This window comes from Periplaneta americana, chromosome 11 (assembly GCF_040183065.1).
Source record: "Periplaneta americana isolate PAMFEO1 chromosome 11, P.americana_PAMFEO1_priV1, whole genome shotgun sequence".
Classification (NCBI taxonomy): domain Eukaryota; kingdom Metazoa; phylum Arthropoda; class Insecta; order Blattodea; family Blattidae; genus Periplaneta; species Periplaneta americana.
Window position 1 is genome coordinate 92540805 of NC_091127.1, and position 26466 is coordinate 92567270.

The 26466-nt window shown below is 35.5% G+C and overlaps 1 protein-coding gene across 7 annotated transcripts in view; it reads right to left on the reverse strand.

Annotated features, from left to right (window-relative positions):
* The window catches only part of alpha-Spec (alpha spectrin), a 333133-nt gene that overhangs the window by 52342 nt on the left and 254325 nt on the right, over positions 1–26466 (reverse strand). For all 7 annotated transcript variants that reach the window (XM_069839770.1, XM_069839771.1, XM_069839768.1 and 4 more), the window contains 4 exons: positions 15632–15762; positions 6621–6825; positions 5419–5623; positions 1805–1925 (listed from right to left, as the gene is read on the reverse strand). In XM_069839770.1, the coding sequence (XP_069695871.1) occupies positions 1805–1925; positions 5419–5623; positions 6621–6825; positions 15632–15762 (662 nt within the window). The remainder of the gene's footprint in view (positions 1–1804; positions 1926–5418; positions 5624–6620; positions 6826–15631; positions 15763–26466) is intronic.

A 26466-nucleotide genomic window follows, 5' to 3' on the forward strand; every position in this document is an offset into this window, starting at 1 on the left:
GAAAATTGTTATTGTGAATTCCAAAATTAATTTTTAAGTTTGTATTAATTTTTTTAACTAGGACTGTACATGCCATATTAGATGGTATGATCAGAGGTAGCTTAATTGATTTATAGCTGTGAGGCACAATTAAAGGTCCACACACCAGGTACTTGGAAAAAGAGAAAGTGCACTCAACTACTTCTCCTGTCTAGCATCTATTCATTTCTTGTAAAGTAATTATGCATTCTGGCTTAAGTTCTCGAAATGTGAAATATAGTGTGTGAATATATGAATTGTGCAATTTGGAAAATTGAGACTTCGAAGAATTCTCTGACATATTAAAGGCTGCAAGAATTTCCGGACTTGACTTCCAAGCGTGTAGCAAATAGGTATGAGCAGTGAAAAAAAAAAAAAAATGTTTTAATGTGTACAAGTAAGAAACTGTTTGTGAGCCAGAATTAATATATCACAACCGGTGGTTAATTTTCCTTAAAATGTTGAATGGCTTGAGATTTTCCTTGTATGTTACAATTATCGTTTTATCGTGGAGAAATGTATTTTAAGGGGGTATGTAACAGTCTTGTCCCCCTTAAGCTGGACATTTGTACAGATAATAAAGTTACATGGAAAATATTACATACTAAACACTGATTTCTAAATATTCGTATTATTCAGACTAATCTGTTTAGTTTACATAGTAGGTTAACTCTGCTTACCTCAAGGTTAACATCAGTCTTCCTTCAGATGGTATTGGTTCCCTCCAATTTGTAGTTGTTTTCTTCAGATTTTCACCAACTAATGCAAGAAGACAATCAAAAGTAGAGATACTCATTCTAGTAAAATTTTTTAAACATTTCTCATCACTTCTCAGTTCTTGCATGAGACAATTTAGATCACGTTTCTCATTCCATGGATCTAACCAAAATCTATGTTTATTTCGTTCTTCTTCCAAAAGAGTGACAATGCATCACAAAAGCACATCATCCTCATCCATTGACGCCATTTTCTATGCCGATACAGTTTTCCAAACCCATTCTACCAGCAGATCAGCTGTTGTCGCGAGGAGAGAATGTCAAGCTGTCGCAAGGCGTTGAGAGACACTATAATGCAAAACATCGCATCGCGTCTGATTCTGTGTGCACCTGGCCTTACTGTTCCAACAAACAGCAGATTAAAGGGGAGAGGGACATACACATCCCTGCTCTGCACACTATTTATAGAGAGACATGGAATCTTACTGTTCCAACCAATAGAAGATAAAGGGGAGAGGGACATACACACCCCTGCTCTGAGGAACATGGAATCTTACTGTTTCAACCAACATAGATTAAAGGGGAGAGGGACATACACACTCCTGTTCTGCACACTATTTATAGGAACATGGAATCTTACTGTTCCAATCATTATTCCATTTTTTTTATGTCTAACAACAAATTAGCCTCACCAAGACCTTAATACATGAGAAAATTATCTGCTTGTATAAAATAAAAAGGGCATACATGAATAATATACCTCTGATTGAGGTTCTGGCTGATATGTATATCTATTATCAGGCAGTACATCTCTCTTGACGATATATGTCAGAGGAAGAACAACTGTTTGTATGCATCTGAAGTCTGATTAGTGGAATATGTAGCTAATTGGCAATGTATGCATTGGAGAAGGGAAAGGAACTGACCACTCTACCCCATTATCTCTTGGTCTAGTTGCCTCATGAGTGATGCCTTATTGGTGTTACTTATGAGGTTCAAACCTGTCTTCAGACAGTTGACTGAACAACAAACAACAAAAATAATTTCTTGACGTCATATGTAAATCTTACCTTGCAATAACATCTGCATGTCTCTTAAGTATTGCTGGTGTTTGATCATGACTAGCTGTTACCAGTTGATCCTTAAGTAAAGTTATGTTCTGGATTCCTTCATGTTCAAATGCATGGAGACCTGTTGGACAAAACACATACCGGTACATTTGAGATGTTCTCTAGAACAAGAATTTAACTACAAAACCTTGAATTTGAGATACAGAACATCAAACATTTTAGATCTAGTATAACAGCATTGCACAGAATGAAAGTCCTGTGTTTCTAGAGGGCACTGTGTTCGTTAGAGGGAAATAATATTTTGTCAGGATGGAGTTGTGTTATGCTGTCATAGCTCTGACCTGTGACAGCTCCGGAAAAATCGTTGTGGCAAGTAATAGTGATTTTGTCACAGTGTGATTTTTGTGTTCAGATGATTCTTGGTGACTGCAAATGTTGTAATCCCCTGGCATTCACACAGTCATTCATTAAAGATTATGAAAGGCAATACATGTCACATTCCAAGGGTAATGTCATTATTAGTAGTAATGTAGAGGTTTCTTGTTTAATGTTATGTTTTATTTAACGACGCTCGCAACTGCAGAGTTTATATCAGTGTCGCCGGATGTGCTGGAATTTTGTCCCGCAGGAGTTCTTTTACATGCCAGTAAATCTACTGACATGAGCCTGTCGCATTTAAGCACACTTAAATGCCATCGACCTGGCCCGGGATCGAACCCGCAACCTTGGACATAGAAGGCCAGTGCTATACCAACTCGCCAACCAGGTCGACTGGTTTCTTGTTGCTTTAAGTTCCAGCTTGTCTGGGTTCTTTAAGTCTTGAATTCATGGTCATTTGACAAAATTAAGGAATATACAATTTATATTGGAACAAAACCACCTCAAAATCTGTGCTTCAGTGGCTGGCCATGATAATATCTTTGAAAAATAATGGAGTGCAAGAGGTCAAATGACTTTATTGTCAAACGCCTGGCATTAGAAAACAACAACAACATATTGGAACAAAACCGGAATGAATCCGAACATTACAATTAAAACCCATAGTACAAGTACAGCCCATAACCGAACACAAATTTTCGTTTTGAGATGTAAACCTTTATCAGTGATGTATTCAGTCTTCTATTTCACATATTCCATAACATCCGATTATTTGAGATTTTATAGAAATCAGTAAAGAGTGTTAAACTCTTAAATTCTTCTAAATTAATCATATTTAGCAGTATGGACTATATAAATTCATCATCATCTGCTTTCACGGATTAGGTTTTCACCTGTTCCAATCTCACATCTGTTCAGTCCAGCATTTTTTTGGTCTTCCTATTGTTCTTCTTCCTCTAGGTCTATATGTCACTGCCATCTTCCGTATTCTTCCCATTCAATCTTTGCTTTAAATAGTAAACATTCTTGGGTCACATCACGATAACACAGTCAGAGTGTCTTTGTTGTATTGAATGGGAAGAAAAAGTAAAGTTCATTACTTGAGAGGAATTGGAAATGTACACAACAGGTTCTTAAGTAATGAAAATAACATGTATGGATCTGTACCTGTATAGTTTTAGAATATAAGGGATAATTCATAAAGGACTGAAAGAATGAATAATATAAGCTTATAAGTTAAGTAATGTACAAGAGTTTTCATCTATTGGAAATTAATTCAGTAAATTGGTAGGTTAACTTCAAGACAACGAAAACATGCAAAATGTTATTATTAATAGTAAGTTAGAATATAGTTGATACTTTAATATAGCAATTATGAAACTGTAAAATAATATGTAAAGTTAAAGCAGATCTGATGACATGGACTGTACCTGGACTGCCTTTAACAGGAATATAACTGACGATAAATGCATACATGAAAATACAATTTAATATCTTTTATGTGTACAATATATGGTGGTTTAATCTTTGATAGATAATCCACAAAACAGTATTTTTCGATTATCTCAAAACTTTAAAAAGTGGACTTAGTTCCTTTCAACAATAACTGATTCAACTGACAGTGACGTTGTTCACGTGATTGGATTATGTATTTGCAGGTCATGTGGTAACCACAGTTTGCTGCCTGAGACTATGAAAAATAGCCTTCTCAAATAATGATAAGTGGCTTTCTCCAAGAATTCATCATCATCATCATCATCATCATCATCGACATGCAAGTATTGGGGCTCACTGACCTGTTATAGTCTCTAAGTCATCTCCTTTTAGCCTTTCCAGGAAGTTGATGACGACCACTTGTTGTTGGGGTTAAGATTTACAGTGGGGTAAACAAAGAAGAAAGGGCACATACTGGAGTCATTTTAATGATACGCAAATCTATGAAATGCGCTATAGACAATTACACATTTTGGAACAGTACAGTATACATTAATTAGGGTGTAAACAGATCTGTCTAAGATTCTATGATGGAATATTGGGCAGTGTTTAGTATTTTTTTTTTTTTTTTTGTTATTCTTAATGCAGAGGTAATTTTCTTGGTACTAACATTACTTAATTAACAAGCTTGTACGAAAACAAACGAGAAAGATGGTTATATACAGGGTTCGCAGTCATGCTCTATGATATTGGTCAAGAAGTTTAGACAAATAATTATATGTTATTTATGTTTCAAAACATGATGTTACTTCAATTGATCTACAGGATTTAATTCAGAAATTATAAAGATAATGAAATTACTCTATGTTGAGTTTAATAGTTCTACACTTGATAAGAAAGCCTATTTGAAGCCACAGAAATTGGAAATAAAACAGCTGTATATGTAATTCATCTTCTGCCGAAGAGTGGAAGATTCTTTAGAAACTTTTATAGTAGAACCCCTTGTTAACGAATCTCTGAGGGATTACTCTTTCCCCCCTTAAATAGTGGTTTTCCTTAAAAGGAGTTTAAATAAAGTGAGAACGAAAGGCTACTCTAACTAGTACTAATATGTGTGTTATATACCAAACACTATAAACATTTAATTAGGCCTACAATTATTATATACAATATATTTCATTATAATATTTTCTAGCTCTCAAATGGTGAGGCACGAATGTTTCTATCGTTTAGTTAAATCTGAACCACACTGAAATTCGGCATTGAAAATTTCTTCTTTCTTCTTCATTATTCCCCATAATGAAGTAGTTGACAAACTATGCTATTTTTGCAATAGCGTTATTTGAGGATTAGTCCTCGACATCCCTTATTATTTTCACTTTCTGTCTGATAGTTAATTTCTTCTGTTTAGTCGCCATTATAAGTATGCATAAAAAAAAACTTGGAAACAGGATCGCGAGAACAAAGCACACAAAGCAACCACTCTATGAAAGCAATGCAAGGCAAGACCATAAAGAATTATACAAAAATAACACCGCCGGGTGGTGCTGCATTACTATCGATTGAGATGCACTACGGAATATTGGTACTATTGATTATTATTGAAAGTCGAGTCGAAATTTCGGGCTTCATTATCACAAAATCAACTTGAAAAGTATTCCTTAAAAGCAGAAATTAATTGCATCATTCTTATGCTAATTTGGTTGGGCCTTAACAGATTATTTCTTAAGAATGGGAATAATAAAATGGGGTTTTACTATATTAATTTACAGAAACAAATTTCAGGTTGTTATGTTCATTACCTGCATCAAATGTCTCCTGCTTTGTGAGGAGTGTCTGGACAGTTGACAAGTCACGACCAAATTCTTCACTGCGAACGTGAGTTTCTTTGTCAGCAATCCAGGACTCAACAACATCAGCTTTCCACATGAACTGCAGGTATGCAGAATTGTCCATAAGTTTGGCCTTCCTGCGTGCTGCTAGTGCTGCCAGATGGTCCAACTTATTCTGTACAGAAATAGGACTTTAGTCAATTGATGAAAATTAGCTCCTCAATTCACTGCAGTTATAAAATATTCATTACTTGTTCACACGCAAAATTTAAGTTATTGCTTACGTCCCCTAACAGCTTTTAATTAACATTCATAACATTTACAAAAGAACTTTGATAGCAGTTAGAACCAATAACAGACTTTCACACTGGCAACAAATTCGTGGCAGAGTAAGACAAGGCTGTAACCTATCTCCATTACTTATATATATGAACAAAATCATTAAAGACTGGAAAGAGATGTGTCATGGTTCAATCTCTATTGGTCGAAATTTACAGTTTGATAGTCTACTCTTTGCTGATAATTTAATCCTAGCTGCATGCAATGGAGATGAGTTTCAGTATTCACTGCATAATCTAAATACGATCAGTGCAAAATACAACATGGAAATCAATATTTAAAAAACAAAAGTCATGGCATTTTGTGGGAAATACCCGGTTACAAGCAAAATTTGCTTAAACAACAAATTAATAGAGAGAGTAAATGAATTTATGTATCTTGGCTATAATTTAACACTTTTTTGGTGAAACAGATATAACTTCTAAAATTTGCCAATACAATAAAACAGCGGGAATAATTAACAGAATTATGAAGCTTTCCCTAGTACAGCAACACACAAGAATACGTTTGTATAAAACCTTAGCTAGACCTGTACTATGTTATGGAAGTGAAGCAGAATAATGGCCTGTGAAATGAAATTTATGAGAGCAACACTACAATATAGTCACTTGGACTACAAAAGAAATGAGGATATCATGCAAGATCTTCAATTACAATCAGTCTCACAGTTTATAACGTAATGGGCCTTGAGCTTATAGTTGTTTGGATGATGCTTTGTATATCTCTTTCACTATGCAATGTTTTGGGTAAAGTGACGTTAAGTTAAATAAAATCAGCTGCAAATAAAAATGTACTTTTACTTTAAACAGACAAATAATAAAATCTTTACCAACCTGCAGCTGCTGACAACGCTGTGCAATGCTATCTGAATGGTGATTGCCGTCAGCCATAAGTTTCTCACCAGCACTGCATATTTCAGTGCAACGGTCACGATGGGCTGCAAAGTCCGTCTCAAAAGCATCGTGTTTCTTCAACAAACCTTGCACAGCTGCCATAGTATCGCCATAATCTTCGACAGACAGTAACTGCTGCTTCTCACTGGATGTGACATAGAAAAACAGTAATTATTGTTCATACATCTTGATTACACAACTTTTAACACTATATCACTGAGGAATTTAATTTATGGTAATCCCTCTCACGTGTTAATATTGAATTAAATACAATATTAACACGTGAAAGTGATCACCATAAATTATATTCCTCAGTAATAATAGTAATAATAATAATAATAATAATAATAATTATTATTATTATTATTACTACAGTAACTGTTAATATCAGGTCTGTCAGTTATTTCTTTTATTAACATCCCTTTCCTCTCTGAAAAAGACAGAGTCAAACTTAAAGAGACCAGCACTCCTGCCATTTCTTGATGTTACAGTCTGGCAGCTTTTGTGGATAACATCCTAAAGGCCACCACACACTGAAAGCTAAGCTAAACTATGCAAGCTGAGGAAAAAAGTAGCTTTAATGTAGTTATATGCAATGGCACACATAGAGCACAATGCTAAGCTAAGATAAGTTAAATTTTACAGATCGCCCAATAGACAATTGAAGGGGTTAGTGGAATAAGGGGGTATCCCACATTTTGGTAAAAAATGAACTAAATCCATATTATGAAAGCTGAGTCCATCTACTGTTAGTTTAGTGTGCTATTTAAGTAAGGGAAAGCCCCATTTTAAAATAAATATGAACATATGAAAGGGCTTTGTAAGTTGTATCAGAATTCTGAATGGAATAAGGAGGTATCCCACAGTTCTTTGAAACCTTGGTTCTGAATGGCAAGCTGTTTACCTAACTGACCAATGGGAGAACTGCTTTGATACAATAAGTTTCCAAGCAGCATGGCGGATGTTGACTGTACTAATGTTTTTGTAAGTGACGAAATAGTGAAAATAAGACAAATAAGAGCAAAAAGAGGAAAAGAAATCCAAAAAATGGAAAGACAACAGCAGAAAGAAGGCGCGAAACAATGGACAAGAATATATTACACGCACAAACAAAGTAATGTCTGCTAAAGTACTCACTAACATACAACAGGGAAAGAAAAGCCACCAAATACAGAGTGTTGAAAAGTGTCCAATATTTTAGGAGGTGATAGTATGCATCAAAATAAGAAAATAATGTCTAAACATGGGTCCTACAACACATACGTTCTGAGATCTGAACACTTCTTCATAATATGTGCTCAATGTGACGTCCATTCATGGCAATGCATTTCTCTGTCCTACAATACAGCAGACTACCAGAAAATCATACCGTAGTTGACACCTTTGGCACGGAATAATGATATGTTGCAAGGAATACTGAAAACAAAAGTCTGGTTGCGGATATGAGCGGGGTTCAGCAGAGATGCTGTTGTGCATTTTTGCAATCAGCATGTGTGGGCTGATGAAAATCCCCATGCAGTTGAAGAAACGAGGCATCAGAACCGATTTACAATCAACGTATGGGCAGGCGTTCTTGGTGAAGGAACGTGCTACCACAGAGACTTTTAGGACTTTCTTATTAACTTATTGCCAGCCTTGCTGGAGAATGTGTCATGTCAGCAGGACTACAGATGTGGTTCATACACGATGGCGCACCAACACATTTTCTCCACAATGTGCGTGAACACATTTCAGAACCACTGCAATGGTCGGGGAAGCCCCACACTTTGGCCTGCTCGTTCCCCAAACCTAAATCCCCTAGACGTTTGGTTATGGGGACACAGATGTGGTTTACACATGATGGCGCACCAGCACATTTTCTCCGCAATGTGCGTGAACACCTGATGTTGACATTTCAGGACCACTGCAATGGTCGGGGAAGCCCCACACCTTGGCCTGCTCGTTCCCCAAACCTAAATCCCCTAGACTTTTGGTTATGGGGACACAGATGTGGTTCACACATGATGGCGCACCAGCACATTTTCTCCGCAATGTGTGTGAACACCTGACGTTGACATTTCAGGACCACTGCAATGGTCGGGGAAGCCCCACACTTTGGCCTACTCGTTCCCCAAACCTAAATCCCCTAGACTTTTGGTTATGGGTACACAGATGTGGTTCATATATGATGGCGCACCAGCACATTTTCTCCGCAATGTGCGTGAACACCTGACGTTGACATTTCAGGACCACTGCAATGGTCGGGGAAGCCCCACACTTTGGCCTACTCGTTCCCCAAACCTAAATCCCCTGGACTTTTGGTTATGGGGACACATGAGGGAACCAGGTCAATTTCAAGAGTGTGTGATTTCTTACGCCAAAGGGCAGAGGAATGCATTGCCATGAATGGATGTCAGATTAAGCACCTCCTATGAAGAAGTGTTCAGATCTCTGAAAGTAGGCTATGTGTTGTAGGACCCATATTTATTAGACATTATTTACTTCTTTTGATGCATACTAGCACCTCCTAAAATATTGGATATTTTTAACACCCTGTATAGCAGGCACAGTTATGGAACCAAAGAACCCCAATGGAATGTCCATCAAAGCTGCTTAGCGTCCTGACATATCGTACATATTAAAGTTCATACCTCCAATTCATCACAACTTTTATTTAAATTTGAAATCAGATAATGGATGTGAAATAGAGAACAATGATCATAACCCATTACCTCCTGATCTAGTTGCCTCATAAGTGGTGCCTTGTTGGTATCACTAATAAGGTTCAGACCTGTATTCAGACAGTTGACTCAACAAACAAAGAAACAAATGAATCTTATTTAAGTATCTTTTGATTAATGTCTTTCAAAGTTTGTTTCTTTCTTTGTTGTAAAAAATAGTTTATCGTAAGTGAAATTTTCCTATAATAATAATAATCAAGATATTATGCTCTACATTTGCAGAAAGTTAGTGCAATACCTATCTAACACATTACCCAAAAGACTTTGTGATTCTTATTATTTTCCTTAAGTTACAGAGAATCTAACAAAATGCTAAATATCTCAAAAACATACTTTTGAGAGATACCCCCTTCTTCCACTAAGCCCTTCAATTTTCATAGAGCTGGCTTCGCACATGTAAAGTTGTTCTCCCGGTTTCTAGCAGACTGTTGTGTGTAAATTTTGAGTAACCCTAATTTAACAATTATTTCATTGTTTCTATGTACTAATTATCATAGAGTCCCGTGCCGTCGTGTCGTGGTCTAAGGCATCTGCCCAGGACTTGCATTACAGAATGCGCGCTGGTTCGAGTCCTCATGGGGGAAGAAATTTTCTCATGAAATTTCGGCCAGTGTATGGGACCGGTGCCCATCCAACAATGTGATGCACTTGGGAAGCTACAACAGGTAGCGAAATCCGGTTGTGAATGCCAGCTATAATGGCTGGGGGGGGGATCATCATGCTAACCACACGATACCTCCATTCTGGTTGGATGATCGTCCACCTCTGCTTCGACATGTGGGCGTGAGACCAGCAGCCGTCTGGTCGGTCTAGGCCCTTCACGGGCTGTAGCTCCATGGATTATTATTATTATAATTATCATAGAATACAGACCAAGGGAAGTAAGACTGACTGAAGAAATGCAAAAATATCCCTGTCTCTATGAAATAACCTCAAATTATTATAAAGACACAACCAGGAAAGACAATTGTTGGCAAAAATAAGTGAAACTCTCCGAATTGATTGTACATATAATTTATTCTTTTACATAATTATTTTACCCGATATATTATAATCGGAGTACTGCTCACTACTTTGGTAATATGTTTTTCATCTTATGAAATTAATTTATTAAATGGTATTAAGGTTTAGACCTATACTGTTATAACCTAATGATGAGTTCATTATGATTTCGGCCTCTATGAACGTAAGTAATTTGCATGGTATACTTTTTATATTTATTAAATAATACATATACTTCTACATTGAAAGCCTTTTGCATATTATTACAAACTACACATGGAATCGAATCAAGATATGTATTCTGTGTCATATTTCCTGTTCACATTGTTGTACTGGTGTTACATATATATTCTGCCGCATATCATTGTGAAGAACACATGTTGTCTTTATCAACTAGTTTCACCACCCTGCATCTAAAAGATTTTTCATGAACTCCCCATTGAGAAACCAGAATACCAAAAGTATTTTCAACAATACATCTGGCTCGTGAGAGTCGGTAATTGATTCATTGTTGTGAACCTGGTCATGGAGAAAAGGTCGCATGAGGCATCTCTTCAATGGGGAAGCCTTACTGGCAACAAATACCAAAGGCAAAATCGAATCATGAAAGACTAGCAGCTCATCTGAAGGTAAATTTAAAGACCAATCTTTCAGTGCCTTCCTGAATACACTATTTGAGAAAACACCACTATAGCTATTTTTTCCTATGGCACCCACATCGATTACTGTAAAGAGTAATGTGCATCTACAACTGCTAACAAATGATTGAAAATGTTTTCTTGTAGAATGTTGCTCCACTGTAGAGTGGAAAACATCTAACTTAGCTTAGCTTCCGTTCTGTGTCATAGCACATCATAGCTTAGCTTAGCTTAGCTTTCTGTTTGTGGGAACCTTTATCATCTCATGGCACAACAGTGTATCAAGTATTCTCCATTATGTTCTACATACATGTTGCAGCAATGCATGAAGTTCCGCAACATACTCTACATAATGTCAGAGAAAACTCAATGCACACCCATAATTGCCACACAGCAATCTCACAGCTGAGTGAAAATGCCTGCAGCTTAGTTTAGATGTCAGACCAGGACACAATGTGTGGGTCTCCTGTACCAGATGTTGCACCATGCACGCACCCAGCGAATTAAAAAATACAATTTTAAAAATTAATATACAGTATAGTAACACATTTTCCTCATTGAAATGTATTTACTGAAGAAGTCATACAAGTTGTATGTATGCAATGAATGTAGTGGAGGATATTTTGAGCAACTACTCTCAAATTCAAGTAAGACCGTCTTCATTTCCTTAAATAAACAATTCGCTGGTTACATAAAAAGTTACATGTCACACACTGTAGTGCTGTGAGATGGCAGGAGTGTTAGTCCTGTAGGTCTGACTTGCCCTGTACTACTTAGATAAACCAAGGATTTATAATGATTATCACCAAACCATAAAATTATGCTGTTTCATTTCTTTTGATTTCACATTATCCATAATTGAATCGGGGGTCATTTGAAAAGGGGTCATCTCCAATTTGTTACATTTTATAGAAGCAAAAAACTATTTTAAATCTATTATAATGCCAGAAAATTAAAACAATAATTTTATACCATTAAAGGGCATATCGGTCATACAGGATACTCAGGAAAATTATTTTTCTTTTGTGGAGATTAACAGTTTTCAAAATGAATCTATGGTTCTGAAAGATTAAGTCTACTTTTATAACTGAAACTTATATTTTTATGAAAACTAAGTTTAACAAACATAAACAGCACTGCAAAATCTTGCTAAAAGTACATATAATGGGAAAATAAGTATGAAGAATACTATACTTCTTCAGAAGCTTCGTCCATTTTATATAGTTGTGGGCCATACATTGATTTCACTGTAGAAGTATTTACAGTTGGCTGGGATGTACTGATAGAGATCTTGATGTCCTCTATTTTCTTGATATTCATAGAAAGATTTTCTTGATAGGTAGGGTTGTTTTCTGGATCTAGTATGAACAGTGGGGAGCTGTCTCGTTCTTGTTTCTTCATCAGAAAACGTTCTTCTGCCATACTATCGATATAGGGCTTGGCTATCACAACTTTTGGTTCTTCACCAGTAAAAACAATTGATAATAGTTATTCACTGCAAAATATCACATCTACTCTTGAGAAGCTGCTCTTCCGCAAATTCGGTCACAATTTTCTTTTTAAAGAAGGCTGGCCACCAGGTCCTAAAATTAGCTACATCTCTATGTGTGACATGTTTTACTTTGAATTTGTTTCAATTTAAGGAGAATTCTAAGAATTTTTCAACTCTTGCAGGATATAGATCCGACAGTTATGGATAATTATTTTCTTTTAACTGCTGCAAAATCACAGTCGCAGTCATTAAAGAAGTGCCTTCGCTAAGGGAAGTAAATTTAAATTAAAAAAAAAAATCTTCCTGTTAGAATCAATCTTCTCAATGTATCCAGCTGTTTGCTGACAACATGAAGTCCACTATAGTCTATTCAGTTGTTGTTTTTCACGAGAAATGAGGGGTATTTTGATCGGTGTTCATTATAGATGCCTGTTGTTGGTAGTCAGAGTTGGGGTGTAGTCAATATATACTGCAGGGCTGTGTCTTCTGCAACTGGTACTGATGATTTTAATATACTTCCTTTGTGGTTTATGGATGAACAGTATAGAAGAATGTGTTCAAGATCTTCATCATGATTATTACACCACAGACAAGTAGGATTATCAGAAATGTGAAATCAGTGTAGGTACAATTGAGTGATAATGTGACCTGTTCTGGCTCTTGTTAAAAATGTTTGAACATGTCTGGGCAAGTCTTTGTACATTTCCAGGTCATTTGATTTCTTTGGTACAGACTGTAAAATTTTTCTTTTGTCAGAAGAGAGCCAATTGTTCATCCATAGGTTTGTAAAATGAGACTTCACTGAAGCAAAATCACTGGATAGGGATATCACTTGAAGAGGTCTTGGTTGCAAATATGTTGCCTGTTTTGCAATATTATCGACTTTCTCGTTTCCAGGTATACTTCCTGTTAGAACAAGAGTTGCAAAAACCATAACACAATGATGTTTAAGTTCTGCTCTGGACAACATCGTAGAGCATGTGGAGTTCAACTTCAGTTGGGATACTTTCCTTCAGATAATAATTCAAGAAACTGCAAACTTCATTAGACCATTTATTACCTTCCCCTTCCTGGTAGAATAAAATATAGTTTTTTTTCGGTTTCGAAGTTATGAATGCAGAACTGCAAAATTTTCTGGTAATAAAATATTTCCTGCACCGATGAACATACAGTAGAAGAGGAAGGTTCTGCATGTAATCAAAGCAAAGCTGCTACTCTGTTGCATTCTTTGCATAGTGATTTTACTAAGTCTATTTTATTGAAAAATTTGCTATCTCTTCATTTATGTGTTCAGCAACTGCAGCTCACATCTCTGTCTCATTAAAATGAGGGTCTTATTTTTGTTCCAAACTCTTCACATTGAGGAGTGATTTATTTATTTACGTGGTTTAGATATCCTTTTCCACGCACTTTGGTTTTCCTTATTGCAATCTATTTATACTGATATGTATTTCTCATGCCTTTCCTCCTTTTTTTTAACTGGAGAATAAGAAGTACTTGACAAACCTGCACTATCCGACATCTCCTATGGCATAAATATAACTGCACATGATCAATACAGGCAGATGACTGCTAATTAACTACCCATAAGCAGATTGCATGCACCAAAACAGGAGCATGTTGGGAGAATCAGTTGTGCTGTAGGTAGACAGTCAACTAGATCACTTTAAAAACAGGTTATCTCTAGGAGACAACCTCTTTTCCAAATGAAAGCTTGAATGTGATACTGTATAAAAGTACTTTAATGGATGAAAAAGTCCCGTTTTCTCTTGGAATATATGAGAAGACATATTCAAGAAATGCAAAGTTGTCAAAAAGTGAATTTGTGAAAAAATTGGAGATGACCTTTCTTTCAAACCGACCAATTCAATTAACTCAGACGTGTTGTCTTTCAGACTATAACAGAGGTCCAGTTTAGAAAATCTTTATCCATAAATTCTTAATTGATGTTCTTCCCATTTGTGCAGTAATTAGCTATGGTGTCTATCACAAGAGTGATTTTTAATTACTTTATTTTAATTACACACTGTACAGCTCAGTACTATCTTTTACCAATGCGAAGTATTCATCGCTGTAATTACAATCTTTCTGAATGAAGAATCACAATCATCTGTTACCATGGAATAAAATTTGCACAACTATCAGGTCGTAAAATATTGTGTTTCTTTTCTTAATTTATGTATTCTTTTAATTGTGAGACATACTGCACTGTAATTGTTTTTTTTTCCGACAGATTTCAGTTCGTTGTCACGTGAGACATTATCTTGGTAAGTACAATGAAAATTCATTAATTATGCTGAAACATCTCTTTATTGAACTGCTTTTGGAAGTAATCACTTCTTTGCAGCGTTCAATAACAATAACAAGTGACACTTACAATCTAATAAATTAAAAAGAAACACTGGGTACTTCTAACAGAAAATGAGTATGTAGAATTGATAGAATGACACTGAAAAAAGTGCATACCACAGAGTCAATATCTGCCATTTATTCCACCACAAATCTCGCAGAATAAACAGGAGTAAGAGATAATTACCTGATCAGTGACTGAATTATAACCAGATATATTATTTGAACAACTGTGGCATTTCCTGGAAGAACAACTTAATGTATGTATGTCGTTTTTCAGTTTCCAGCATTTATTGAATCCTTAATAGCACATATCCCTCCTAACATATTATTACCCTCCAACAAACACAGTGCCCTCTAAAACCATTTAAATGTCATTCTGCGCAATGCTGTTATACCAGATCTAAAATGTTTGATGCTATGTATCTAAAATCTAAGATTCTGTAGTCAAGTTCTTGTTCCACAGAACGATATTACGATATCTTACATTTCAACAATACCATTTTCTAAACAAAGCCATCATTTACTTACAAGATTATAAAATTATAAAATTTAACAAAAAATGACCCTCTCTGTGTGATCTATCAGTCCTCAAAGTCTGTCGGTGAGGTCTTGTTACACCCTGTATACAGTATGTGCCTCTGTAAGTGTATCGAAATTACATACATCACATTTCAGTGAAATAATTATTTTAACTTAATAGGAAGAATTCGCCATATTAGTGATAACATTAAGAATGTATTATTTCACCTAATCCATGCTTCTTCCTCTTCAACCTTGGCCAAGAACTGCTGGTAAGTGAGAGACTCTTCCAGCTTTTGGCCTCGAGTAGCTGCCATCTGTTTCAGTTCAGCCCATGCCTGGTTCAGCAATTTTAGTCGCTGCATGAACAACATACAATATATTATTATTTATTTATTTAATCTGACAGGATTAAGGCCATAAGGCCTTCTCTTCCATCCTACCAGATAGCACATATAAATACAAAAAAGAAATACACACGCTGATGCAAATAATACAAATTAAATTAAAGCCCTATAGAGGGTCAACAGGGTCAAAAGAACACTATAGAGCTCTCATTGGGTTAATACAAGAAAAAAAAAAAGAGAGAGAGAGATAGCAATGATGATAGTGATAACTGCTGCTGCTGCTGATGATGATGATGATGATAATAATAAATACATTACATATTAATTGTCAATTTTACAACAGCATAGCTACAATATTTACTATATGCCATGGGTTAAGTCGAAAGTTGTGCAACCTGACAGGTGTTCAACAGCAGTTCCAGGAACTAGAATGTGTTTTTTTAATTCAAATTTGAATTTTGATATTGTCTGACAGTCTCTGACATGGACAGGGAGAGAATTCCAGAGGCGTGGAATCGATATGCTGAAAGATGATGAGTAGAAGGATGTTCTGTGCAGAGGAATAGAGGGAAGGTACAGTTACCCTTAAAAGGAATGAGACAACTCTTGGTCGTCGGAAGTTAAAGTTCTACAGCGCAGTTCACTCGATATCGACTTAACCGTAAGTGCTATGACAAATACAACAAGAATTGTTACAAGGACCACAACAAGGACAAGGACCAGAATAAGGATCACGAAGAAGATAGCCATTTAAGGCCACGATTTCACAACATAGCTCGAGTCACAAAATATCATTGCTTCTCTGTACCATATGGCAAATGCCTGCTATGGGATCTACATTCTGGACTGCTGCTGTCACTGTCTTGTCTCGGTAGCTCATATAGTAGCATGTCAGTTCCACTATATAACCGAAACGTCTTGTGTTCGATCCCAGGTAAAACTTTTTTTTTTTTATTGAGATGTAATTAATTTCTTCAGAGTTCCTCGACTGTCTAATTTGTCGAAAAATATGTCATAATTTATGTCCACTTTCTGCGTCTTACAAGTGGGCTGAACCTCGTCCAAAAAATCTTACTTGGAAGTTAAAAGTATTCTTCCTCAAACAAAATCATAAGAAACAAAAAGAGGCCTGTTAACTTAAAATCTTGTCCACATGCCATCAGCTTCTATTACAGCTCTAAGTCAATCCGGCATGGATGTCACGAGATTGTGGAATAAGTTCTGATTCCCGGCGAGATCTCCCCAGGTGTCAACAGCTTGATTCTACAATTTGTCTCGATTTCAAGGGCGTTGGTGGGCATAGGAGGCTAATCTTCTCTTTTTCAATTCCGCCCATAAATTTTCGATGACATTCAAATCAGGTGACTTCGGAGGGCAATTAATGATTTCGATCTCGGGTCTCCTTTGAAACCATCTTTGAATGCTTGTGGCATAGTGCACGGGATGGTTATCCTGCTGGATCAGCAATGTTCCTTAGGGAAAACGTTCTCGGGTGGTATGAAGGAATATATTTTCCAGAATCTGCTCGTAAGTTCCCGCATTAAACCGTCCATCGATGCGTTCTATAATGCCAGGTCCATCGTAAGACATCCTCCCCCAACACGATATTCTAAAGCGCCCCGATCTTTCACGTCGGTGTACATAGTGCTGATCATGTGGGAGACCATCCTCACGATAGACACAGACAGGACTTTCGTAATCACTCGAGATGGTTGTTTCGTCGGAGAAAATTACATTCCTCCAATCGAAATCCACTCGATTGGTAACAAAGGCAAGACGGTCGACAGCTTGTGCTTCCCCCAATATTTCCATTTGCGCAGCCCTCTGGCTCCTAATACTGCGGTTCCTCAACCTGCTGATCACAGTCTGTGAAGAACCGGGAAAGTTAGATGCTGCTCTTATTTCGTTAGCAGTCCGAAAGGGATCCTGTCGAACTGTCTCGAATAAGAGAGCATCCTCTTCCAATGAAGAAATCCGCAGACGCCCAGGAACAGGGCGATTTTCGACCTCCCCTGAATTTTGGTAACGATGAATCCACCTCGCTGCTGTACTTCCAGGAACACCGACCAAACTGCCAGCAGATCTAGCCCCATATTCAGCCTCAACTAGAGCTATAACTCGCTGTCTCATGTCGCCATTACGATGAGAAATGAGGGATGACGATAATACTTTAGTGTAGACAATGACTATTTAACGTGATATAGAATTATTGAAATAAAGGGCATCTTGCGCAGTAAGAGTTAATAAATCAACTCTAACTCAATATTTAAATAACAGGAAGTCCAATTGTTTCGAAACTAATTAAATTAAATCTAATCACATTAAGTAAACAAACCCCAAGTTATGACACCACATTGCTACAGCTAAATTGTAGGTTATTAACATAAGCATTGAACAGGTCCGTACTTAAGCGTTGGACGACAAAACCAACCATCGAAAGTTCGAATCTTGCCGAGGAATGTAACTTCTTGCTTTTTATAATCTAAATCAGACTTATAACTACAATCATTCATATTTCTTACATTATTTATTAATATTTATAGCCAACATTGAATTTGTAAAGAAAAGACTTTAGAAATCTCATATGGAATTTGTGATCTGTAGTGACATAAACATAGATTATCTCTCGGAACTTTTCCATAAAAGTAATTTAAATTCACTCCTTGAAACTGAAAACATTAGTAGTAGAATAATTTTCCCACCAGCATAAAAGCTGAAGTAGCACAGCCATTGATAAAAGTTTTGTACAAAGAATTAGACTGAATTTCTATTCGACAGAATCTATAATCAATGGCTTGTCTGAACATGATAAACAAATCTTAAGTGTTTCCAATGTCACTGAACAATTTCAAAATATTAATTTAAAAACTAAAAAAGGGTCGTAAATGCTGTAGGCTATCTAGTGATTATTTACATTTATGTCTACAAAATGAATCTTGGAAAAACGTATATGATACTGGTACTACTTAATTTCACTTAATTTCAGAATCACTTCAGTGGATGTTCTCCACTCAATGTTGTGAAAAAAATTCAAAAGTAATGAGTTGCAATGTAATGATCTTCATATTGTTAAATACTACAAGAAATACAGTGTAATTTATCAAAAATTATGAAAGAGGGAAATAGAATACATCTGAATACAAAAGTACAAAATTCAGATAATTTAATTAAAACTATTCGGAATATTATTAAAGTTAACCTTGTAGATATCCTAAGAAAGAAAATATTTTTTTCATTAAAACTAGTGCTTATAAAGTAGAGGATTCCAAATCTATTGCAAATTCTTTTAACGTTTATAGTATATAGTACAGAAATATTATTGACAACTTAGACATTAAAGAATTTGCAAAATATGCTGCAATTGGTTACTTAACAGATGCATTTAATAATTAGTATTAATATATGTAATTAGTCAATAACTGCAACAGTGCTTTTTCATTCAATCATAACATGAATAAAATTGAATGCGCATTAAATTTAACACTATTGCAAACACGTAGATAAAATAGTTAAAATCAACTGAAGGGGTGAGAATGAAATAATCCAAAGCCACACTTTTAACAAAAATTGTTTTGTGCGAGTGCATTTCTTACACATATGGGAAAGCTACTAATAAAATATTGTAATAATTACTCAGCAACTGACATAACCTAAGGACTCTAAACCTTTGTAAAAGTTTGTCTGTGTGGCTTAGGTATATTTTTTTTTAATTTCATTTTAATTGTTAGTTATTAATATATATGCATTTACATTGTATATGTGTATATAAATGCATTCATTAGATTAACGTTTATAATATTATAACTTAATCTGAGGACTTTGTACAACTCTATTTCAACGTTACTTAGCTATGTCAATGTTATTTAGACAAAAAAAAAAAATCGTTGATGTAGACTAAGAATCGAACTCGCTCGCTTCTACACTACATGCAGAAGTCTTCGCGTCTGAGCTATTGAAACGCCACGAAAGCTTTCCTTTCTGTGCGGAGTGTTGATCTAGTCATGAAGGTCCATTGTCGATTTAACTACACAATTTATGTATATATTTATGTTTTATTTACGTAATATTATAATATTTTTTGCAGTTTTTGAAGTGAATTTTGGAATGATGCTAGTAACAAACCAAATAGCCTGAATTTAAGTAACTTAATATTCGTTATCTTGTGTATCAGTGCTCTGGTCTCCGATCATGCGCAATGTCTTACATCTGAGACTTAGTAATATTCAATCGTCTCATTCTTTTTCAGGGAAACTGTATATGTTCCGGGTTCGAGGTAGTGAAAGGTAAACAAAACGAGATGCTAGGTAAGAGGATGTGGATGATTTTAAATAGTAATAAGAGGGAGTTGAATCTTCTTTCTTTAAGTGGATTCCAAGACAACAATTCTAGTGACAGTGTTAAATAATCGAATTTTCTAATGTTACAAATGAAATGAATGCAGATATTGTGAACACGCTGTAGTCTATGGGCAAGATCAGTATTTAGAAACATTTGTCAAAAAATTTCTTCTCAAGTTTCAACATATGAAGAATAAAATGAGCTTGTAAGAATGAATGAGTTAATTAATGTAAATACAGTAAAACACCGATAAGATGCTGTTCAAGGGACCGCGTGTAAAATGTGTATTAACCTGAACTGCGTATTAGGCGGATGTATTAATTTTGACTTATATACAGTATCTACACTGTATTAGAATTTTTCTTTTTTGAAATACATGATTCATGAAAGGTAATGCAATACAGTATTACTCCATTATGTAGACTAATTACTGTACTGTACGTCAAAGACATGTGCAATATGTACTGTACTTAATTCTTTCGAAAAAAGTCATTTACAGTTGTTTACCATGTTTGTGTTCTCCAAGTCCTCATGTTAACCACACTTCACTTTCGTGTGTTTATATCCTCCTGACGTAGCAGCTGCAGTGATTGAATCGCGATTTTTTTTATCATCCTTAATGTCGATTATGGGATTCCTAATGAATCAGAGAGTAGCTGATTAAAAGTACTGTTTTCATTTTACCTTCGTAAGATTTTCAAATTTCCGACACAGCGCTTCTCATTTAACACTCATCGTAATCACACTCACAGACACTTCAATACATTAAAGGACAACAATCTGACCAGCAAAAATTTCCAGAATTTTATTACAACTGAGTGAGAAATGTTGCTTGAGAGAGAGGATTAGCAAGAGAGTGAGATATTGTAACTGTATGTAGGCTTTAAGCGCGCAGGTAAAGAGTCGACTAAGAGAGCGTATCAAGAGGGTGGGGTATTGTACAGTACAAAGTGCACAGGTAAAGGGTCGAATACCGATACTTTTCAAGTTAATGGCAACAGTGAGTTCAATGCCTAAAATGTTTCATTGCTGTTACAGTACATTGCTGAAAATTACATAAAAAATATTCCACAAAAATAGCATATTATGCGGGACTAAGCGCAACAAATGGGGTATTTTATAAAGGCGTTATATATGAAAGCTGCAGGGACTGGACTAAAAAAAAGCGCATTACACGGGATAGCACAATAAACGGGCGCGTCTTATCGAGGTTTTACTGTATTATATAAATACATGTAAGAAAACACATTTTTCTTGACATCAGCTCACTATTTTAAAGTAAATATTTTATTATTAAACTTGGTTTGTTGGCTGATTGATTTCTAATGCTTCCAGACAGACCAATTTTGAAGTCTACATTATTATTGTTGTTGTTATTATTATTATTATTATTATTATTATTTTGGAAGTAGGTCTACATTAATAGGTATAAAAGTTAACTTGGTGCAAAGAAGATATGGTTGAAAAGTTTTACTGGAGACCCTGCCATTGAGAGACAAAATTATTTTATTTACCATGTGTAACAAGTTTTGTTTTTCTTCTGAAGAATATCATGTTAATAAGGATTATCACCACAGAAAACTGTCTTTGGTAAGGCCTGAACTGGCAAGCCTCAGATCTAACGGCATGCAAAGAGAACTTAATCAACCAATCAACCAATCAATCAATCATATGCGTGACATACACAACTTACCAGCATTATAATCGGTCGTAATATGCGTGTTTAGTGGGGAGATACAACTGCTCTCTTGTATAGGAGGAAAACAAATCAGTAGTAAATGGCAGTGATTTAGGCCTAGGCAGAATGACCATATGTCCTATTTTCGCTGGAACAGTCCCAGTCCACATCTGTGGAGTAACGGTCAGCGCGTCTGGCTGCGAAACCAGGTGGCCCGGGTTCGAATCCCGGTTGGGGCATGTTACCTGGTTGAGGTTTTTTCCGGGGTTTTCCCTCAACCCAATACGAGCAAATGCTGGGTAACTTTCGGTGTTGGACCCCGGACTCATTTCACCGGCATTATCACCTTCATATCATTCAGATGCTAAATAACCTAGATGTTGATACAGCGTCGTAAAAAACCCCAATAAAATAAAATAAATAAACAGTCCCATTTTTATGTTGTCCTGCCTGTCCTGTCGGCTTTCCATTTTGTCCAGTTTTCCAAATGTTTTCGCAAGTTGAAGAATTAAACACAACATTCTAACAGTATATGGCAATGCACAGTTGTCGAAAGAAAAAGTGGCTGCTCTCTTGAAGCAAAGTTCCCTTTGGGTATCTTCGCTACAATTCGGACACAGGCGATGATACATGTTGCTGGACTTCGTTGCCTGATATCTACAGTTATAATTAAAGTAATCAGCGTGTTACCTGATAGCATTCCGGCCTCTTATTCGTAAAGTCCTGTGTTCGAATACAATCTCGTGCTTTTTATGTTCTTTTTTGTTTTGTTTTTAAGAAAGAGAGACAAAATATACATAATTGCTCCTTTCTCTTTTACGATTATTTTAGTAATTAACATCAGGTTCATGAATGTATTATGCCATGAATTTATCATTATGACATTGTGGCTGCAAATGGAAAGAAAAAAGATTTTATTCTCAACAAAAATATCTTTCGTGGCATGAACAAAACAAACTTACTGGCGTCTGCCTTAGAACATTCAAACAATTAAACGTTCAAAAAACAAAACAAAAAGCTACGATTAATATTTAATCTATTTTCCCCTTATCTTGATCACATATTGCAGTCGAGTGGGCATGGTATCGACTAGTCTTTGTAAATAGTGACTGTTCTTAGACACGACATTCCAGGCATTCTGGACATACATACGTAAGTGTTCTGCCCATGGGCAGGTCTTTCATTGCAAACTCATCATTCTCCAATCTTTCCTATTTTCTGCCTTCCTCTTAGCCTCCATATATGATCCACATATCCTAATGTCGTCTATTATTCTTCTCAACCAGAGATCCAACCAATTCCTTTTTGTCTTTCTAATCAGTTTCAGCATCATTCTTTCTTCACCCACTTTTTCCAACACAACTTAATTTCTTATTCTGTCTGTCCACTTCACATGCTCCGTTCTTCTCCACATCAACTTTTCAAATGCTTCTATTAGTTTCTCTTCATTTCATCGTAATGTCCATGTCTCTTCCCCATTCAATGCCACATTCCACACAAAGCAATTCACTAGTCTCTTCCTTAGATGCTCCTTTTTCTATTAAACCTTCCTTTGCTCATGTTTGCAGTTTTTCTTGGGAAGGATAAATGTGGTAACTTCCTGTTGCTTTCCTTACACCACTGTCTCTTTCGCATCTTATTAGATTCCAGGGGGCCCAAGCGTGGAGATTAGGAGAGTGGATTTGACTAATTGGGCCCTTTGGAGTTCACGGAAATTCATGGCAAGGGTTAAATATTAGTTCTATCACAATGTTTAATCCGATCAGAGACCGGGAAATCACAATTAGCTTTGCCCCCCCCCCCCCCCCACATGCTCTAGCTTCTACAAATCATCAGAAAATCTTGGAGGGAGATTGGGCCAATTTTTCCGCAAATATTTCCACACTTGTATCCTCGTAGCTCAGCGGACGAATGTCGGAATTTAGATGTCAACGTCTCAGGTTCAATTTCTCGTCACTGCTTTCCATTTTATTGTGGTTGAAGATAGTATAATGTAATAATATAAAAAGAGAAACTAACACCAGTATTATGCAACTGTATTGTTCCAAACGTACTATTAAATTTATGTTATTTATATCGCTAAAGAATGATAACTGAATATAAATTATAACTTAAATATTATTTATGTCGCTAAAGAACGATAACAGACTATAAATGATAAATATCAGTTTGTTTAATTAATATAAGATATTACATAATATATTTAATTATTTAAATAAAATAACCTATTTTACAAAGGAAAATGTTTATTTGTATTATAATAATTAGTTACATAAAATACAGATTATTTATATCGCGAAAGAACAATAACAGAATATAAATGATAACTTTAATATTATTTATATCGCTAAAGAACGATAACATAATATAAAAAAAAACGCGAATATTATTTATATCTCTAAAGAATGATAACAGAATACAAAAAATTATAACTTGAATATTATTTATATCGCTAAAAGAACGATAACAAAATATAAATAACTTGATATCGATAACAGAATATAAGTGTTAATTTGAATATTATTTATGATGCTAAAGTAGGATTAAAAAATGAAATGAAAATTTGAACTATGCCCGAACCAGCAACCTTCAAATCATTAAGCAAGCACTCTACCACTGGTGTACGAGATGCAGATATGGAATGCTTCCATAGTTCCGAAACTGCTTCTACATGCACATGCATCGTGTAACATCGCCGTGACCTGAAGTGGACTTAGAAAATATTCGCTGTTCACGGATGCGGCCACTTTTTTCTTTTTTTTTTTGACAACTGTACAATTTAATAACCTTGTACATATGTAAACTCACATGGAAGAGCAAAGAAATAAGTTATTTGTAACTTCTAAGCTCCATCCTTTCTATTCTTAGTACTTTGGTTCCACCTGCCACCTTTCCAATCACCTCCGTGCATGCGCAGTTTCTAAATAGTACTACATTTGCAAGCAAATTAGTGATTGTTAATGTCATTGAGTTATTTTAAAATGTGTTCAGAACACTGTACAAACTTCTGAGCGCTGAGTTACTATCTTCACAAAAACAATGAAACAAAATATTCCTTTTTATCTCCTGTCAAAAGTTATACAAGTTGTTAAGTCTTTACCAGGCACTTCAACAGGTTTGAAAGACTATTTTTCAAGATGAACAATGTCTAGATTTTTGAAAAGTCTCAGTTAAATGTTTCAACCCTCAGATCCAATTTAAAATTTTATCACAAATGCCATGAATTGTATGAGTTCTTACAAAAAAACAAACAAGCACTAAAAGAATGGCAGTTCTGAGAAGTACTTCTGGAGCAAACTAAAAATGAGCACAGAGTTATCTCTGTATAATTGTATGAAAGTTTGGTGGAGTTGTTAAGTGAAAAATTTCATGTAATTCCTTTTGTTGAATACAGGAAATAACAATAAAATTAAGATAGCAAGAAAAGTGACTTAAATGTTGAAATATGTTGTAATTCATAACTAAATTTTAATTTTTAGTAGTTTGTATTTGAGATTTCAATATTAAAAAATTAAAATCAATGTCTTAAGTTGTTTTTATTGCATCAGGTCAATAAATAAATGTTTGAGAACAGATGTCCCATTTGAACCTTCAGACGTATGGTTACCCTGGGGCCTAGGCATATAGTACCATATAAATAATGCACTGGTAAGAGGTAATAAGAAAACGTTATGTTGATCTTATCTTTTATCAAAGCATAATTATGTCCATCTTTCTGCATGAAAGAATCACATTGGAGTAAACAATTCTGAAATACCTTCTGCAAGTTCATCTGTAATTTCATTCAGCACAGCCCTTTAAGAGTGTGTGAATTGTTCACATATATTTTCTGTTTTAAATTCTCTCATAGATAAAAATCACAAACATTTAAACATTGAAATCACAGACAGAGAGTTGCAGAAAGTGTTTCAGGATTTTCTATAGTGATGTGATTCTAGCATCCCGAAAGTCAGATATAATTTTCAACATAGGCTTATGCTTTAATAAAAGGTAAGATAAACAATATTTTCTTATTACCTCTTACCGGTACATTATTTGTACAGGACTATAGGCTTTAATCATTGCCTTCACTATCCTCCAGTGTGCAAGAGCAGTTGGATCACCCCACTAAACATGTGCATCATGACCAGTATTAATGCCATTAAGTTGTACATGCTGCACACTGTACAACAGAGAAAAGAACATCCTAACTTAATATCTGCACAACTCTTAAATAACTTGTGCTCATAATTCGTGAAAATTTAAATTGCATTCTGTAAAGTGAACAAGATCTTGAAATCTAAGGGATTCAAGTTGGTAGTAAGATATCAAATTTTATTATAATGATCCATGGCCCACTTCCTGTGTGGAAGAAAAATCCTTATCAAGTTCTGACAACCTGCGAGTATTTTTTTTTGTGGATTTTCTTCCAAACCTCTGCTTGCATTTTCAATTTTCCATAACTCAAGTCTTACAGGATGTTGTAAATCTTTAAATCTCCCTCTCCATTATCGAAACACTGGAACCACCGTTGTGCTACATCAGTAGCCAGTATGGGCAAGCACGTACCATAGGCAGATTTTCTACATGCAGGTTACTTCCCTTCTAATAGAACGCACTGAAAGAGGAGTAACAGATCCACTTGGAAGTCGTTGAAAGAGTATCCCTGAAACCTTTGCATCAAAAGCCCGAAACTGGTACTGTCGTGGGATAACAAGTCT